The sequence below is a fragment of the Camellia sinensis genome, chromosome 15 (assembly GCF_055761805.1).
Source record: "Camellia sinensis isolate YWXY chromosome 15, ASM5576180v1, whole genome shotgun sequence".
In the NCBI taxonomy this organism is placed as follows: Eukaryota; Viridiplantae; Streptophyta; class Magnoliopsida; order Ericales; family Theaceae; genus Camellia; species Camellia sinensis.
The window spans coordinates 10422188-10441315 of NC_138975.1; the positions used below are offsets into that span (position 1 = coordinate 10422188).

The 19128-nt window shown below is 37.6% G+C and overlaps 1 protein-coding gene and 1 pseudogene across 1 annotated transcript; one reads left to right on the plus strand and one right to left on the minus strand.

Annotated features, from left to right (window-relative positions):
• The first annotated feature begins 5083 nt into the window (after positions 1-5083).
• Positions 5084-6635, plus strand: LOC114289787 (pentatricopeptide repeat-containing protein At3g61360 pseudogene; annotated as a pseudogene).
• Positions 6636-9497: 2862 nt separating this feature from the next.
• Positions 9498-11089, minus strand: LOC114280843 (hydroxyproline O-arabinosyltransferase 1-like). Its single transcript, XM_082908011.1, has 6 exons — positions 10862-11089; positions 10680-10777; positions 10539-10608; positions 9887-9958; positions 9659-9772; positions 9498-9545 (listed from the first exon to the last, which is right to left on the minus strand). Exons 1-6 carry the CDS (start codon positions 11051-11053, stop codon positions 9498-9500), a joined length of 594 nt encoding a protein of 197 aa, XP_082764137.1. The 5' UTR covers positions 11054-11089.
• Between the last annotated feature and the right edge of the window lie 8039 nt (positions 11090-19128).

Below are 19128 nucleotides of genomic sequence, written 5' to 3' on the forward strand. Positions count from 1 at the left end.
TCTCCAGTGAGAAAGTTGATAAGGGTTTGTTTGTGTATCCCGACTTGAGTGTGAGATACCGAGACCGTTTGTTCATGCCGGAGTCTTGCCGAGAGAAAGTACTCCGAGAGTTTCACCATTCACGCCTTGTGGTGCATCCGGGAGGCACTAAGATGTATCGAGATTTGGGTCGCCAGTTTTGATGGAGGGGCATGAAGAGAGATGTGGCTGTTTTTGTGTCTAGGTGCCTTACCTGTCAGCAAGTGAAGGCCGAACATCAGAGGCCAGCGGGTTTGTTGCAACCCTTGCCTATTGCCGAGTGGAATGGGAGCATGTCACTATGGACTTCGTTATAGGTCTTCCGAGGACTCAGCGGGGTAGTGATGCTGTTTGGGTGGTTGTAGACCAGTTGACTAAGTCGACGCACTTTATCCCTATACGCGTGAGAGATTCGGTAGATCATCTTGCCGACTTGTATATTAGGGACATAGTGAGGTTGCACGGGGTCCCAGTGTCGATCGTCTCAGCTAAAGATCCACGTTTTACTGCTAGGTTGTGGCAGAGTTTGCAGAGTGCCTTGGGCACTAGGTTGACCTTTAGCACGACTTATCATCCTCAGACTGACAGGCAGTCCGAGTGTACCATTCAGATCCTTGAGGATATGCTTCGAGGTTGTGTCATTGACTTTAGTGGGTTATGGGAGAGGCACTTGCCCTTGGTGGAGTTTTCCTACAACAACAGTTTTCAATCGAGTATCGGTATGGCACCGTTTGAGGCCTTGTATGGCCGACCTTGTAGGTCTCCAGTTTGTTGGGCCGAGGTGGGTGATGCACCTTTGTTGGGCCCGGAGTTGGTGAGGGAAACGACGGAGAAGGTTGAGCTTATCCGTAGGAGGCTTGTTACAGCCCAGAGTCGTCAGAAACGTTATGCTGACCGAAGAATGAGGCCTTTGGTATTTGAGGTGGGTGATCATGTCTTCTTGAAAATATCACCTAGGCGGGGTTTGATGAGGTTTGGTAAGAGAGGGAAGTTGTCCCCTCGATTTATTGGCCTTTTGAGATCCTTGAGAGGATTGGTGATGTTGCCTATCGTTTAGCTTTGTCGCCGCAATTGTCCGGAGTTCATGACGTGTTTCATGTTAGTATGCTTCGAAAATATGAGCTGGACCCATCGCATGTATTGGATTGGACCGACTTAGAGGTAAAAAAGGATGCCTCGTTCGAGGAGAGACCGGTTCGGGTCTTGGATAGGCGGGATCAAGTCTTGCGAGGCAAGACCATTCCCTTGGTAAAAGTTTTATGGAAACATCACGGGGTGGAGGAAACCACTTGGGAACGTGAGTTGGAGGTCCGAGAGAAATATCTGGATCTATTTGTGGATGTTTGAGTATTTGTTGTATATTTTAGTGTATTGTTAAACTTTAAGGGCATTCAATGTTCCTTAAGTTGTTAAACATTGTATATGTTTCGGTTTATGGAAGTATTGTAGAACTTGCCTTGAAATGGAAGTTTATTATAACATTGTATATGTTGAATGTATTGTAGGAATGGAAACGTATCATGAACAGGGAATATGATATGAAATTGTGAATCATGTATTTTGGAAATTGTTGGATTTGAAGGAAATGCATGTAGTAATATATATATTGTAATATGCCTCTTGAATAGAGATGGAATGACCAGTAATAAGTCAAGATATGGAATTTTAAATTGCAATGTTATTGAGAAATGAGAAAAAACTTGTTTTTGAAAACTCGTACTTAATTTCGGGGGCGAAATTCTTTAAAGGGGGAGGTTATAGCGATCCCGGTCTTTCCCCATTTGGTTGTTGTATCCGGATTTAGGTTCTGTGGAGCTTGTTGTTGTATATATCTTGATGTCATCCTTTGGTTCCTTATTTATGAGTTATAAGATGTGTTGGGCAGGTTTGTTACAGGTTTGGTGTGATTGGGAGCAAATGGTCGTTGCCTAGTTTTTGGTGTCTTCGCTCGAGCGAGGACTTTGTCGCTCGAGCGAGCTCTGTGTTTTAGGTCCTTCGCTCGAGCCAGGGCTCCTTCACTCGAACGAGAGTTGATTTTTGTATCTGGTGGCTCGAGCGAGAAGTCCTTCGCTCGAGCTTGCGTCTGCGTCTGATTCTGGACCTAAGAGCTATGTTTCTTGGCTCGAGCGAGCTTTCCTTCGCTCGAGCGAGCGAGGTCTATGTTTTGAGTTTCTTCGCTCGAGCGATCATTCTGTCACTCGAGCGTGCTTCTGGGTTGCAGATCTAAAGCTTCGCATTCTTGGCTCGAGCGAGGCTTTCTACGCTCGAGTGAGAGTTCCTTGTGTCTGGTCGCTCGAGCGACCAATCCTTCGCTCGAGCGAGCCTGTGTTATATCAGTAGGTAGCAACGGGATTACACTTCACTTTTTCATCTCTTTTGTTTTGCAAACCCTAGATCCGAGCTCTCTCTCTCTACACACCTTCTCTCTAGGAATTCATCTAGTTTTAGGCCAAGTTTGGGAACACCCCAAAAAGCCAAAAAGCCAAAAAGTTACTCAAAAAGTTAAAAAGTTATCACTATTCACCAAAAGTCAACAATTACGGCTGCACAACTCCCAATTCTAATTTTCTCTTACAAATCAATTTTTACAATTTTTTATTACACATTTTTCCATAAAAAGTCAAAAAGTTAACCCAAACATTCATATTTTCAACCTCAACTTTTTAGTCTAAAAAGACAAAAAGTACACTTATTTAGTCTTCCCAAACTTGGCCTTAGTGTGTTCCTACCCTAAGTCCTTTGTAAGAAAGATAGAGGGTGGCTTGGGCTTCGTTTTAATCTGAACATTTGTGGATTTGGAACACTTTGGATTTTGGTCATCTTCTTCATTTGAGCTCTTCATTTCGAGGTAGGGATACCCTACTCCATCCTATGAGTTTTGTCATAAATTTTGGGCATTTTGATATGTTGGGGTTGTTGGGTAATTTTTGAAAAAGTTAGAGTTTGTTTTGTAATTTCTAAAAGAGGTGTTTTCCATGTTTGAGTCATATTTGTGTTATAGACTTAAAATGGAGGTTGTTTATGGATTATGGGTGAAAAATGAGCCTTAGGGCTATTATTGGAAAAAGGGGAAAATGCCCTAATTGTAATGAATAATTAATTTGTATAATTAATTTGCGGAAATGTGAAATTGAGTTGAAAATAATGAAATTGGGAAATTATGGGATTAAGTGGTGTAGTTGGATTAATTTATCACTTACCTATGAAAATGTTGATATTATACCTATTAATGCATTTATGTTCTATTTAGAAATATCTGCTTTGGGCTATCGGTGGAGGATAGCCTTGATTGCTGTCGACCCTGCATGTTGATTAGGAAAAACCGAAACTAATCACATTGAATATGTCATCGAATATGACAGTTAGAATAATACCTCAAATATGTGTATTGAGTGATCCCTGTATATGATAATTGTTTATATACTTGGAATATGTGTATTGTGTGAGAGGAGATAGGGGATGTACTCCATGGTTTGAGGGAAGATAGGGGATGGACTCTCAAACCTGTTTGGGAGGATATAGGGGATGGACTCCATTAATACAGCAAATATGTGTATTAAATTGAAGTATTGATACAGCAAATATGTGTATCTATTGTGAAATATGGAAGTGTTAATATATGAGTTATAGTCTCATTGAATTGATTAGCCAGGTTCTGAGCCATGTATATGAATTGATTCGGATAAGTAAAGGAAAATGAAATGTAACATGGATACAAATGTCATGGAACTGTATTGTGATATAACTGGTTTATAAGTGTTAACCATCTATCAAATGCTATTGTTTTAGTCATTGTTTATAGTTGGTTTAGTATATCTCTACTGGGCTGTGGCTCACCCTATATGGAACATCATTTTCAAGTCCAGGTGATATGCCACCTCTAAGGACATAGCTTGGAAGGTTTTGGGAGTTGAAGACTCTTTTTGTTGTTTTTGTTATGAGTTAGTACTCTCTTTTGTGTAACCAAGTGTTGGCTTGGAAAGTTGTATGTATTTTTTTGGGAGCATTACAAGCAACCCCTTTCTTTTAAGTCTAACCATCAACAGAATTGAATGGAATTTCCCTAATTGTTAATAATAAAAAATAAATAAATAAAACAATAATAATAATAATAATAATAAAACTTTGAAGCCCTGAAACATGATAGTTGAGGGAGTAAATTGACATAAGCTTCTTGATTTGAGAGGTCGAAGTGAATTTCCCAAAAATCAGGACACGGTTCCTCTCTCTCTCTCTCTCTTGCCATCGTCTCTCTCTTCGGCCACACACCAAGAAGACGAGAAGGTATGGTGCATTAGGGCCAAGGGGTAAGCTATTTTATAGCTTAATTTGATTGCCAAATTTTTATGATTTGGGATTTTTCATAATTTGATTTGATGTTTCGGTTTGAGTTTCTAGATTATCACTTTTTATTTTTATTTTTTTGGGTTTGTTTGTTTGTGTTTTTTTGTTGTAATTGCATTAGGCATATATTTGTATGTTTTAGATGTGTTTATGGTAGCATTTGGATATGCATTGAAAATGTTTGTGAAAATGTTTGATAGATATAGGTTTCTTATTTGTTGCAAACTTGGTTGCTCTTGTTTTGAAAAACAATGCTATGAGCACATAATTGATCACAGAATGGTTCACAGAAAATGCATTGATATTTTATTGATAATCTAGATGTGTTTCACATCCTATATTCACTCAAGCATATCTCTTATACCAGTTTCTCTCTATCTAGTTGCATACCACATCTGCTTCATGTATAACAATTGCCAGTCAATTCTAACCAATGTATATGTTTGATTAACAGGGTATTGAGATCAGTAAAGCTTTGCATCCATAGATGGAAGTTGAGTGTTGTGTCTTGTTTTGAAGAAAGTCAAACTGAATAGATACAATAAACCAGGTCCTAAAAAACTAGCATTATTTCGTACCTTTGCTTTTGAATCAACCTGCCAGCCAAAAGAAATTGAAATCGAGAGAATCATCAAAATTGTTAACGACCACCCTTTCCTTGATCACCCGCCTCACCCCACTCTTTTGCAACATATCCCGCCATCTGTGCTTTCAACTCCGCTTGTGAAAAATGTGCTCAGTCGTCTCTTTGCAGCACACTCCAATGGCCTTAAAGCCTTTGAATTCTTCAAATTCTCCCTTCAACACTCCCACTTCCGGCCAAGTTCAGATGCTTTTGAGAAGACACTCCATATACTTGCACGAATGTGCTACTTTGATAAAGCTTGGGAATTGATGGAAGAAATTCAACAAACACACCCTTCCTTGCTAACCCTAAAATCCATGAGCATCTTGTTATCGAGAATTGCTAAGTTCCAGACCTACGAAGATACCCTTGAAGCATTTGAGAGGATGGCGAAAAATATATTTGTATGGAGGAAATTTGGCACCGATGAGTTCAATGTATTGCTTAGAGCGTTTTGTACTCAAAGGCAGATGAAGGAGGCAAGGTCTGTGTTCAACAAGATGCATCCTCGATTTTCTCCCAACACCAAGACCATGAATATATTGCTGTTGGGTTTTAAGGAATCAGGTGATGTTACCGCTGTAGAACTGTTCTACCATGAGATGGTTCGAAGAGGCTTTAAGCCGAATAATGTGACTTACAATATTAGAATTGATGCTTACTGCAAAAAAGGATGTTTCGGTGATGGTTTGAGACTTCTTACAGAAATGGAAGGTGTAAATTGCTTGCCTACAATAGAAAAAATAACAACATTGATTCATGGCGCAAGGGTTGCTCGAAACATAGCTAAAGCAAGAGAGTTGTTTGAAGAGATTCCCATGAGAAACTTAAGGCCTGATACTAGTGCTTATAATGCTTTATTGAGTTCTCTTAAAAGATGCTGGGACGTGGAGTCTGCAACCAGCTTAATGGATGAGATGGAAGAGAAAGGCATTAGGCATGACAATATCACATGCCATACTATGTTCTTTGGCTTAATGAAGTCAAAAAATTTGGACTCCGTTTCTGAACTCTTTGATAATATGACGAAGAAAAACTTTGTTCCCAAGACACGAACAGTGGTGATGTTGATGAAATTCTTTTGTGCAAATCGTCAGCCTGATTTGGGATTGAATTTGTGGGGCTACCTATTAGAGAGAGGTCACTGCCCCCATGGCCATGCATTGGATCTTTTGGCAACATCATTGTGCTCGCATGGGAAGGTGCAAAAAGCTTTTGAGTGCTCCAAACAAATGTTGGAGAGAGGAAGGCACGTGAGTGAGGCAGTGTTTCAAATGTTGGAGAGGTTTCTGCTGCAGGCTAGAGATATGGAAAAGTCAAGAACGCTTGATGTGATGATCAAGCAATTACAAAATATTTTGCTGCCATCAAGAGGTCTCGCTACTGGTATTCTTATACCCACCGAAATTGACTAATTGAGTTTAGCTTGAATTTTTATTAAAACTAGCTTTATTGCTATGTTGTAATCCTTGCATTTTACATTTTATGATCAGCATTTGCACGTTATGATCAGTTTTTTGATCACTTATATCTATTACTTAGTTGAGATGTTTGATTTAACGTGACAGTTCTTCTATTTGAAATACATCGGCTTATATGTAGTCATTAGTTCCATCCAAAAAATAAAATAAAATAAAATAAATAAATCCATATAGCGACCCCGGTCTTTTTCCTTTAGATTATTGTATCCGGACTTAGGTTCCGTGGATCCGATCAGTATATATTGGTTGTTGTCATCCTTTAATCTCTTTGTATTTGAGTTATAGGATGTGTTGGGCGGGTCTGTTACAAGTCGGTTGAGTTTAGATGCCAAAACTAGTTGCCCAAATTTTGACCTGTCCGCTCGAGCGGGAGTTTGACACTCGAGCGGGGATTCTTTTGTTGCTTGTCCGCTCGAGCGGGGGTTTTGGTGCTCGAGCGGGATTATCACCCATCCAGTATTTCCTGTGCAGTGTTGGACGCTCGAGCGTGGGATTGGACGCTCGAGCGGAAATGTGTGAGTGCCGCTCGAGCGTGGAGTTGGACGCTCGAGCGGGGACCTGGTTCTGCAAAAGTACTGGGAGTGCGTATTTGACGCTCGAGCGGGAGTTTGGACGCTCGAGCGGGGAGTCGACTACATCTGTCCGTGATTTCACTTTTTGGATCACTTTTTGACCTACTTTTCTTTCTTAACTTTTAAAAACTGCCCCTTGAGAGTCTCTCTCTCTCTAAACCTGCCTTCTCTCTAAGAATTGATCTACCTAGGGTGAGTATCTAACCTTAGTCCTTTATTAAAAAGATAGAGTGAGTCAAGGGCTTCCATTTAATCTGAACGTTTGGTGGTTTGGAGCACTTTGGAATTTAGGTCTTCATCTTCGTCTTCTCCATTCGGGTTATTTTCTTCGAGGTAGGGATTTCCTACTCCATCCTATAAGTTTTGTTCTAAGTTTTGGTATTTTGATATGTTGGGAGTACTTTGGTAATTTTGGGAAAAACCCTAGTTGTATTAATAAATTAATTTGTATAATTAATTTAAGGAAATTGGGGAAATTGGTTAAATGCATGAAATTGAGGAATTCATTGATTAAATGGTGTAGTTGGATAATTAAAATCACTCGCCTATTGAATTGTTGATATATTTATTTCCAGTCTAGAAATAACTGTTTTGGGCTATCGGTGGAGGATAGTCGTGTTTGTTGTAGACATTGCATGTGGATTAGGGAAAATTGAAACTAATCAATTTGTTTAAGTCATAAATTTAGACTATTGAATTAATACAGAAATTACATGTATTGATTGAGCATTGCATATGCATATTGTTTGGGAGGAGATAGGGGATGTACTCCACGGTTTAGGGGAAGATAGGGGATGGACCTCTAAACCGGATTTTGTTTGGGAGGAGATAGGGGATGGACTCCATTAGCATCACTATTATGTGTGCTTATTATATTGAAGTGTTTTTACATGTTATTGATACAGCGCTACAATGTGTATCAAACGGGAAGTATGAAGTGTTTTGATATGAGCCTGAGTCTCATTTGTTTTGTTGATATTGAAAGTAATGGGAATATGATATATAGTTCACTGTTGTAAGTTTGGCCAGGTTCTGAGCCATGTTGATAATAATGGAAAGTGAAACGTGTCTTAGACATTAGTGTCATGAGACTGTATAATGATACAATTGATTATCTTGGTTAACCATCTATTGAATGCTATAGCTTTATTCAATGCTTATATTTGGTTTAGTATTTTTCTACTGGGCTGTGGCTCACCCTTTATGGGAACATCATTTTCAGGTTCAGGTGATAAGCTACCTCCAAGGACTTAGCTTGGAAGGATTTGACTTTTGGATTTTGAAGACTATCTTCAGTTAGTTGTTTTGATTTGATAGTACATGTAAACATTCAAGCCTAGGGCTTTACTTGTATTTGAGTTAGAACTCATATTTTTGTGTCCAAGTGTTGGCTTGGAAAGATGTAAGCCCATAGGGCATTTAATTTGCTGTTACATGTAATGCTTTTATTTAGAAATACTCTGATGAATGAGATAATGAATTGTTTACTTTAAATATTGCATGTCAGTGACAAATATATAATGAGTCTATTTTGAGGGCGTTACAATCCAGATTCTGAAATTTTGATGGTAAAATGATTTTTTGGTATCTGATTCACATTGACTCTCAGCTAGTGAGAAATAAAAGCCACTGAGGAAACAAATGAATACAAAGCCTGAATAGACAGTCAAAGAAACACAAACTGATATGCTTTGGATGAAAACAAAGGGAGATTTTTATGATATAAGGAAATCAACAGTCAGTTATCTGAAAAGAGTGGGTTACAGAACATTATATACTACAATTGTGTAGGTAGTGTATAGGAGCTGGAAAAAACCAAAAAAAAAAAAAAAAAAAAAAAAAAAGCTCATCGAGCAAGTGTCATGCTTTCAATGCAAATCCCAAAGCACATTCACAGTAAATATTTTTAAGCACAGTGCCTCCAGAGAAGAATAAATTCACCATCCTCTCAACACAAGACTGTCTATAGCCAGTTTCTACTTGATGTCTATCCTTTAAGATCCCCAGTTAGGAATGTTTGTTGTGGCTTCATTCACCATTTTCACCAAAGTAACCCGCAATATCAAAATTTGCCAATAGTTCAATCAAATATGAATGAAAGATGGTAGTTGCTTAAACACACATGAACCACATTGCAAGTTTTAAGAAAAGAATTTGGGATCTATTGATAAAATAAAAAGAATTTGGATTTATATTTTGTTTTCTCCTCCTCTAGACTTTTTAATTTTAGGAATCCTAAAAGTCTAAAACTTTCAATTTGTTTATGAATAGATCTTTCTAAAATAGATATTATGACTTTTTGTTCACACTTTTTTCCTAATATGTACAATGAATTGATTTCCTACTATTTTGATATAATAAATTGTAAATGTATTTGTAATGTAAAAAAATTTAGAAACAATTATCATTTTCATGTGTACATTAAAAAATATATATTTATTTGTTGTTGTGTCTCTGCTATGTCATGTCATGTCTTTTCTGTTTTTTCTTTGTCAAACTTCTCAACTATATTAAATAAGAAAAAAGATAATGTACTTGGAATTAAAGGTTAGCGATTCTATTAGTTAACAGATAATGAAGCAAAATGCTAGTAGGATTCAAATGTGATGGAAGCGTACCACACTTTCAGGGACACCAGGTGGGGGCAGTGGAAGGTTTTTTGGAGGCCAGGCAGTAGTATAGGATCTTTTGTCAAATCTCCATTCTCCAATCTTTCCATAGGTTAACTTACCCTGAGTATCGAAATTTGAAAATCGCATGATCAAAATTTTTTTTTATTTTCATCAAAATACAATTTTCAAAGTTTGACTTTTATCACTTTGAGGACTCGGACATAATTAGAATACCTTCATATCATAATCGCATCCATAAGTAAAATGAATGATGAACTTGTTGCCAATCTCTGTATCCCAAGGAGGCTAGAATGCATCACAAACAGGCAATTGTGAGTAAAATAGTAAAAGAGTTTTGCACACATGCAAAAACTAGATCAACCAAAAGCTATCAAGCTGGTCAATATGATGATGGAAAGCCTCAATGTAATTAACATCATGCAACCACAAGCAAGAAATCTTCAGAATTTTCATTTTGAAAAGAAATTAAAATAAATATAAACAATATAGCCATCTAGAAATATTAAAAAAAATAAAAAATCCAAAGATTTCGATCGAAATATTTTTCTTCTTAGTATACTGGTACTTTGGTGAATGTATACTACTAATATATCATCAGATTGCCACGATGAGATAACTACCAACCAGCTCTATTCTCAAACCAATATTGGCTTTTTTTCCAAAGGAGGGTATAATTACTTAGCTTTATGCAATTCTACCTTGCTTTGACAAAATCAAAAGTCACTTAGGCAATAGGCTTTTAATCTAACTTGTAACCCATTCAAACTATGTGTTAAAGATTTGGAAAGCAATAAACTTACTACTGAATTTAGCAAAACTCAAGACCCAAAAAAATAAATAACTACGTAAATGCATATTATCTAACCTGAATCATGAAGTCCTTGTACAAGATGTTACCCACATTATGCAGAGCAGATGCAACTGCATAAGCATACCTGCATATTGATGATGGATAAAAACTAACAATTGGAGCAACCAAATATTAGGCTTACGAGAGAAAACTCACATCTTGAGGACCCAACCAAACTCTTTATTTGCTACAGGGTCCCTTTTCATTGCCAATGAAACATTCATCCAAGTTGGAGCTATCTTTTTAAGAGATTCCTAACACAATTCAATAAGAAATAAGAAACAAACAAAAATATTAGTTAAAAGTTCTTTAGGAAGCCTCATAGAAGATGTATGTACCTTTCCAACGATGACAGGAGAATTTCCTATTGGATCAATGTTACTTATTGGTCCCTTTTCCTTCGGAAAGAATTTTCGGAGAACAGATTCATACTTTTGAGGTTCAATGTAAAAGAAAGGGAATGCGGCTCCACGGCCATCCCTTGATAAGTTCGGTATGGGCTTAACAATAATATGATCTGGCTCGGCCATCAATATGTAGCCTCATAAAATTACGAATCTGTTTTACTAGATCTACTCATTGAAATGCAAAAAAAAAAAATTGATCAAGAAATGTTGTTGTGTCAAAGCGACATAGTTAAGTTTTCCCGTACTCTTCTTTGATGTTCGCTTGCTGAAGCCATTGTACAAATGCCCAAGGTCTGTTGAGAACTATATAACCCTGTAATTAATTGTAAAGTGAAATGATAAATTATTTAATACAGTAATTAACAGAACAAAATATACAGTAATAATTTATAATAATATTAATAAAAAAAATTAAACAATGCACCATTCAGTATGTACCCTATCTATGTCTGTTTACAATACAAATTCTAGGCTCATATGCTCCACACAGAGAGAAATGTTGGAATAATCTTCTGTGTAAATAAAATAAATTGAAACAACTCAAACAAAATAAAATAAAACATACAGTATTTATTTTGTAGAACCGAATAAATAATTCAAAAACCAAGTCGAGTGTGTGACACTCTGTCCTTAAGACAGATTCGCCCCGCTACAGTGCTTACGGTTGAGTGGCGTCTATCTCCCAGGATACAATGATCTTCACAAAATTGGTGTAGCACACCAAACAAATTTGTACGGCGAACCAAACCTTGTGTTCTATACTCTCTTTGATTTTTCCTAAAACTAGAATGAAGAAAAATGCACTCAATAAAATCTGGACAGCAAAGAGACAATTTGCAGACTGATTTTCGGATCATTAAGACTGCTAGAAATTCACTTGTCTTTATTTTTGGGAAATTCACTTCGACCTCTCAAATCAAGAAGCTTATGTCAATTTACTCCCTCAACTGTCATGTTTCAGGGCTTCAAAGTTTTTTTATTATTATTATTATTGTTTTATTTATTTATTTTTTATTATTAGCAATTAGGGAAATTCCATTCAATTCTGTTGATGGTTAGACTTAAAAGAAAGGGGTTGCTTGTAACGCCCTCAAAAAAATACATAAAACCTCACATTCTTAACATGCATTGATATTAACAAATTGTAGCAGATCGTATACAGCTCAGATTTCGCAAATTGTAGCAGATCGTATACAGCTCAGATTTCAAATATATGATACATATATTGTTAGAAATTGGGCGCCCATGTGGCATGACCCTTAGAACCTTTTGAACCTCATCCAAATGGGTTTTGAATTTGAATTCAAACCTATTTGGATGAGCCACTCAGGATATATATCTATCATATCATGATATGGATAGATGATATAGATATCAGATATTATCTCATTTAACCAATGGATAAATGAGATAAATATAATATATATCTGATATATGGTTATGGGTAACCAAGAGAGAAAACAACGTAGGTTTTGTTTTCTACCCATAAACTGACTCTCTCCCAAGATACAACGATCAAGTCAATTGCACTGTGGTTTGTGTGGGTGATATTCACCATTGTAATATCACCCCACTGCTGGGATTGATTTATCAGACTCTGGAAGCACGTGATTTATCCACGAGGTTCTATCATCGAAAGGTATGATCTGATCATTTTAATCCGCTGCATATTCTGTGTTTTTTGTTTTGATTGACATTGGTATCAGAGCCTTAGATGGATATTTTCGTGCTTTCTTTTATCATGTGTATATTTATAAAAGATGTGGAGATCCAAAATATTTTATTTTTATGATCATTAATGTCATTTTTAAGAGCATAAATGATTTTATTTTGGAAAAAGGAGTCCGGCAGTACAAAAATCGGAACAGTCAGCACACTGGAAGGCGGCGCGTGGCTTTCACGCGCCACCACGCCGAAGACACGCGCGCCCACGCGCGTCCACGCGCCTACACGCGCCGGATGCCATGCTGACGCGCCTGCACGCGCTATCACGCGCGCGTCGGCGGTGCTCTCCACGCACGCGCGCCGTCCGCGCCCGCACGCGCGTCGCGTGCTGGAGCCGCGCGCCGAGCCGAGGCTGACCCGCGGGCCGAGCCGAGGCTGAGCCGCGCGCCGAGCCGATCCTTGAGCCGACTTGCGCTGAGCGGCGCCGAGCCGAGCCGAGCCGTTTTTCCGCGCTGGCTTGGCTCTAAGGCTCTGTTTGTTTGTTTTTTAATTCTGAATTGCGTTAATTGGCCATAATTTATTCGTTATAGCTTTTTTTTAAGCATGGTTGGTACCCTTAGACTCAGAATTAATTTTTCTACATTCTGTAAAATTTTGAAAATTTTACGAAAATAAAAAATATTTATTCTGTGTTAATAATTCATTGTTTATGCTTTAAAATGATGCTGGTATTGCATAAATAATTTTATGGGGTTGAAATTTTTATTGTGGACTTCTGAAATGTTTTAATATCTACTGGTAATATTGTCTCATTTTATCAGTTTCTGAATTTTTTATTTCTAATTTTATGTGTATTTATTAGTCATTTAAAATTCCAGAATATTTCAGAAAAATTTCAGAATATTTCAGAACAATGTACACTTTAATTATGGCATAATCTGAATATTGAATACAGCATATTTTTTTGGATTTGTAATATGTTGAAATTAGAAGAGCATGATTATTTATTTATTTATTAGAATTCCATTATTAAATAAATATAGCATGAGTTATTTGTAGATTTACATTAAAATGCTATTGTATGGAATTTATCATGCTTTGTATATGCCATAGTCAGTGGGAGGTTATTCGGTTGAGAGAAATCTTTGTAGATTAACTCCCGAAAACCAATATTTTGCGCATAAATTAAACTAAATTTTGGATAATTGTCACTTGTGGCGCAAGAGATGATTACGAGCATAGCGGATTTTCGATCTTGCGACTTGTGTAATATTGTCACTATTTAATTTAGATTTTTGCGGCAAAATTATATTATGCTAATCAAATTAATCCCAATGCGAATTTCTCTCTAAATTGATTTAGCTTATGAAAGTTAATTTGGTTGACCTAAACTTAGTAGAGATGTTCAAATGTGAACAAACTAATCACATTCTTTAGATGAGCAAAAGTCTTGGAGACTTTAGGTCAAACCTTAATTGAGCCAAAGTAAGGAAACATGACTCAAAGTCGCCGTGTTTTTGTTGCCTTGTTTGGCACAATAAAAACTAATGTGTGCGCTATAGTTAGCGGCACGCTACATAGTTTTGGTTGGCGAGTTTTGGAGTTATGAAATTAGTAAGCCCTCAATAGATCTGTATATGATCTTGACTAATGAGCTGCGCGGATTGACTTTGTAATTTGACTTGTAAATAATGTTACATCATTGGATGAAGTAACATTCAAGAGTCACGTCATCCAAGAAATGCGAGCTTAAATAAATTAGTCATTAAGTGTAAGACGAGTAGCCAGTACGAGCAGTGTTTTGCTCTCTATCCAATTATTGGGAGTGGATTGAGCGAAATTTCATGCACTATAATAGTGTGCGTTGAAATATCACGTGAAGTTAAAAGATTAGCGCTTAGAAGCTGCAAAATCTATTAACACTGAGTGAAAAGATTAGCGCTTAGTGGCTGCAAAATCTATTAGCATTGCCAACTTGTCTAAGTGTGGACACTTACTGTTTCCACACTTGAGTGTGAAACATGGATGAGGTGCTTCTTTGTGTGATTCCTTTACTAGGCTAACGTTTTGAATAACATTTACCACTAAGCGCAAACGTTGCAGCATAGTAATGAAAAGGTTAAGGCTGACAAGGTTGTTATGACTCTAAGAATTTAACGCATCGCTTGTAAGAGCATTGTGTTGAATTAGACTATTTAGCCTAATTCACGCTTAAGTTACTTCAGGAGCTATCATAGTTGATAGCTTATTCTCTCCTTCTTGTGGATAGTAGAATTAATTACAAGTAACTATGAAGCGAGAAATAGAGATGGCAACAGGAGTATCGTCATCTTTCAACTAGATGTATTAAAGTGTATGGAGAATAAAATTGACTTGAAGATGCAGGGGATTAGCACTTACTAGTTAAATTTGCGACTTAGGCGCAGTTGATATCTCCATGACATCCTTTTTATGATCTAGTGAATATGACTTAGTCGTGAGTCATTACCTAGTTGGGCCTAAACCTTTAAAACTTGTCTTCGAGAACTCACACATTAAGATGATTGGAATTAGTTTATGACATTGGTCATGAACCAGTGGCTTATTATACTTAATCACATTAATGAGATGATGACACGATGGTTTGAGTAGGCCTTCTCGGGCCCACTCGCTTATGACATCCTGCTCTCATGTGAATGTGTAACTTTGTTCGCAATGGGTGCGCACAAGTAAGTAGGAAAGCCGCAGAAGGTCATTTGTTTTGGCGCATTTAGTCCACTATGATATTTTGTGACTAGATATGTGTGAGGGTACAATAGCTAAGCCTCAATCTCGACACATTTATAGATTACGATACGCATCTGAGTCAAGACTATTTGATCTCCCATAAGTCAAAAGTTTTGAGATGATTTTTGACATTGCACATATGAGGTCGAGATCAATTAGATAAGAGTTTTTTTGTGCTTTTAGTTTTGACCAAGGTGGCGAGTATCTATTTGAGTTATTTTTTCAGAAAAACTCTGTGAAGAGAGATGGATGCTTAGAACATTGATTATTCCTAGTACTCAACAACACACTGGTGTAGTAGAGATAAGGAATTAAATATTGTTAATGTTAGGTAGATAATGGCGCAAAATGTTTCCCAATTGGGAATTGCACTAGTTTGTTGCCTATATCCCTAACTAAGTGCCCTCCATATCAGTTTTTACACTCCATTTTGAGTAATGGGTTAGCAGAGAGCCATCTATGGGCGATCTGTAACCATTAAACAGCTTATCTTTATTCTACTTCTCATAAGATTGCGAAGTTAAGACCTAGGGTTCTATAGCGCATTATTGTATGCTGTCTTGTAAACACAAAGGGTCGTGTGGCGTATTATTGTATGCGGTCATGCAAACCCTCCGGGTCATGTGCATATAGGTAAGCATCTTTGTGGTAGTGTAACTAAGTCACATAAAGTTTTATTAGTAAAGGTGACGTGAATAGAGTTTTCGGAACTCTATAAGATGGAGAATTCCAAGCATAGCGCTCTATGTAGCCTAGTTGAGAATGGAAAGAAATTTCCAATATCCTAGGGACAGTGGGAGCGATGTGCCTACTAATGGATTACTCCATTAGAGAAGAATACTCTACATTCTTAGTTGCGTGGTAGCAAATGTGAAAATTTTCCACGTCATCACTGGGTGATTGAGAGGGAAACATTCATGATTGCTCCGCAAGATGATAAAGAGCCTAGGATAATGCCTAAGGCTCTAGTCCCCTTTTTTTTTGAAAGTGGATCAATGTTGCGCAGTTTAAGACAAAGTCTTTGAGGATTAACCATTTTTTATAATTTGGTTGACTTTCTATTATGACGCAAAACTGTTATAAAGTTATGCGTAATTTGGATAGTCATTGTTGAGGCATAAGGCTCGCTAGATACCGAATGGTCGCACCATTGAGGAAAGTGTAGACCATGAGAAGACTTCCTCCTGGGGAGTGAGGTTATTTTGACTTAGGCTATAATTGACATAAGTTCGGAACATTGATTTGTGGACATTGTGACCTGATTTCTCATTAGAGAATTGGATAAGTAGATCCGTAGGGATTTACCTTCTGCTTTTATGGTGAAAAGTTAGGAGCGCAAAAAGGTTGCTGGTTCCAATAAATCTTTTACAACCTAAAGCAGTTATCCAAACAGTGGTTCTTAGATTTCGTCAAGCCATGATAGGCCAACGATGATCAATGAAGACCACTGAGGCATGATCAATGGTCCAAAAGAAGTTTTTCCTTACTTAGTCATTATGAGCCAGGAATTTATAAGGTTGTTGCCACCTAGGGTGGGCAGTCCTCTATTTTAGATATGATGGACATGGGTGATGTAATTTATATGCTCGGATGTACGATCCTTAGGGATTGTTTTAGGAAAATTCTCGGTCTGTCTTCGATGACTTACATAGAGAATATCTTAGAATGATTCTAGATGCAAAATTGCAAATCCATTGACTTACCTATCGGTAAAAGCCAGAGCCTTAGCTATTGAGTGAATCCTCAGATTATCTTTGGGAGAAACAGATGACCTATATTCCTTGATCTTTTCTTTGTTGTGGGAGCCTAAAGTACGCTATGTGGGCGTATTCGGCATGATAAGTGTTATCTTTGGTAAATGGTCAACTGAGTTGTTTAGACATTGACCTTGCTCATTAGACTGTGGATAAAATGCTTTATTAGAAGCATATTAATTTGCTCATTGTAAAATTCAATGCGCTGGTTGGGCGCATCTGCGCTAGTTGAGCGCATTAAGAATGAACGCAAATTGGTCACCAAAAATATCTTTAGAGAGGTTATTGCGCAAGAGGTAGTGATCTTAATTCATTTCATGTGAGGCGCACATGGTGGATTCCGTTGTATATACTTATCGCAAGAGGTGCTGATATGGCTTATGTTTGGAATCCATAATTGCGCAAGCTGTGGTCATTTTTTTTTAAATCGATCACTTATTTTGAGATGATGGGATGTTGACACTATTATGGTTTGTGTCATAATGATTAGCAGATGATGATGTCAGCAGGCAAGATTGGCTCACTCACACGAGCAATCGCCCTTGGCGCTTGGGAGCGAGCAAGGATGAGACTGGTGGTTTATTTTATTCGGAGCCAAGAGAGGCTTAAATCATCCACTATGTATGTCGCCTTGGTTATAACCAAGATGAGGTCGTGTTAAGGACCAAACATGGATGTTAGTACCCACTTTCCATGTTGTGCCTGTTATGATTAGCCAGATGCGAGATCTCATTTGGCGCCTAGAAGGCGAGCAAATAGAGAATTCGGGTTAGGCGCTAGAAAGCGACTAGACTAATATCTGTACGGTGTATCGAGTATGACGTCACTCTTTATGGAAGAGTTACTCCACCGTAACATGTATTCATACTATATGTGCTTAGCGACCAAGTAATGAGGTGAGAGAATGGATCCCTGCTTCCTCACCGTGTGAGTCTTACGAGTCATTATTGATATGACTTTCATTTATATACCCTTTTGTGACTTTTGACTATGTCATAAGGTAAGGGGTTGATGTTCTGCTACTTTGGTATGTTGCCTGCGGTCATGTATGATTCGGCCTTAAGGGACATCACTGGGAAAGTGGTCAATCCTAAACTAAATGGCATGAGGGCAAAGGGAAGATCATCTAGTATTACACCACTGTTGTATATTCACTGCCGGCAACTCACATCGCTCTGTATGAGAGGCGAATTGAGTGTGAATATATTGCAAGAATTAAGAGGGTCAAACATGCTCTTTTTGAGGGATTAGAGATGTTTTTTGGACCGGTGTAATTAGATGGGTCTGGGGTATATGAGACACTATTTCTATTCTTTTTGGGTTGATGTCTCTATGCTGGCTCATTTTGAGTTTCTAGTATAGAGCTCCCACATGCAGGTGTTCTCAGCAGTCGCACGGTGCAGTGGCTAGTATGAGATTGTTTATTTTTGGGGAGATTGAGATTGAGACGTGGCAGTGTCATGCCAACTCATGTCCGAGTGGGAGATGTTAGAAATTGGGCGCCCATGTGGCATGACCCTTAGAACCTTTTGAACCTCATCCAAATGGGTTTTGAATTTGAATTCAAACCTATTTGGATGAGCCACTCAGGATATATATCTATCATATCATGATATGGATAGATGATATAGATATCAGATATTATCTCATTTAACCAATGGATAAATGAGATAAATATAATATATATCTGATATATGGTTATGGGTAACCAAGAGAGAAAACAACGTAGGTTTTGTTTTCTACCCATAAACTGACTCTCTCCCAAGATACAACGATCAAGTCAATTGCACTGTGGTTTGTGTGGGTGATATTCACCATTGTAATATCACCCCACTGCTGGGATTGATTTATCAGACTCTGGAAGCACGTGATTTATCCACGAGGTTCTATCATCGAAAGGTATGATATGATTATTTTATCCGCTGCATAATTGTTTGTTTTTATTTACATATATATAGAAGGGCAATATTGTCATAAAAAAAATAGAAGTTATAAAATGTCCTTATTAAGGTA

Bases quoted from the DNA above. Each gene is read 5' to 3' on its own strand.
- LOC114280843 (XM_082908011.1), bottom strand. From the start codon at position 11,053: ATGGCCGAGCCAGATCATATTATTGTTAAGCCCATACCGAACTTATCA. The intron at 9,959-10,538 runs GTTAGATAATAT...GATGCATTCTAG, and splicing joins ACAAGGACTTCATGATTCAG to CCTCCTTGGGATACAGAGAT. The intron at 9,773-9,886 runs GTATTCTAATTA...TTCGATACTCAG, and splicing joins GATGCGATTATGATATGAAG to GGTAAGTTAACCTATGGAAA.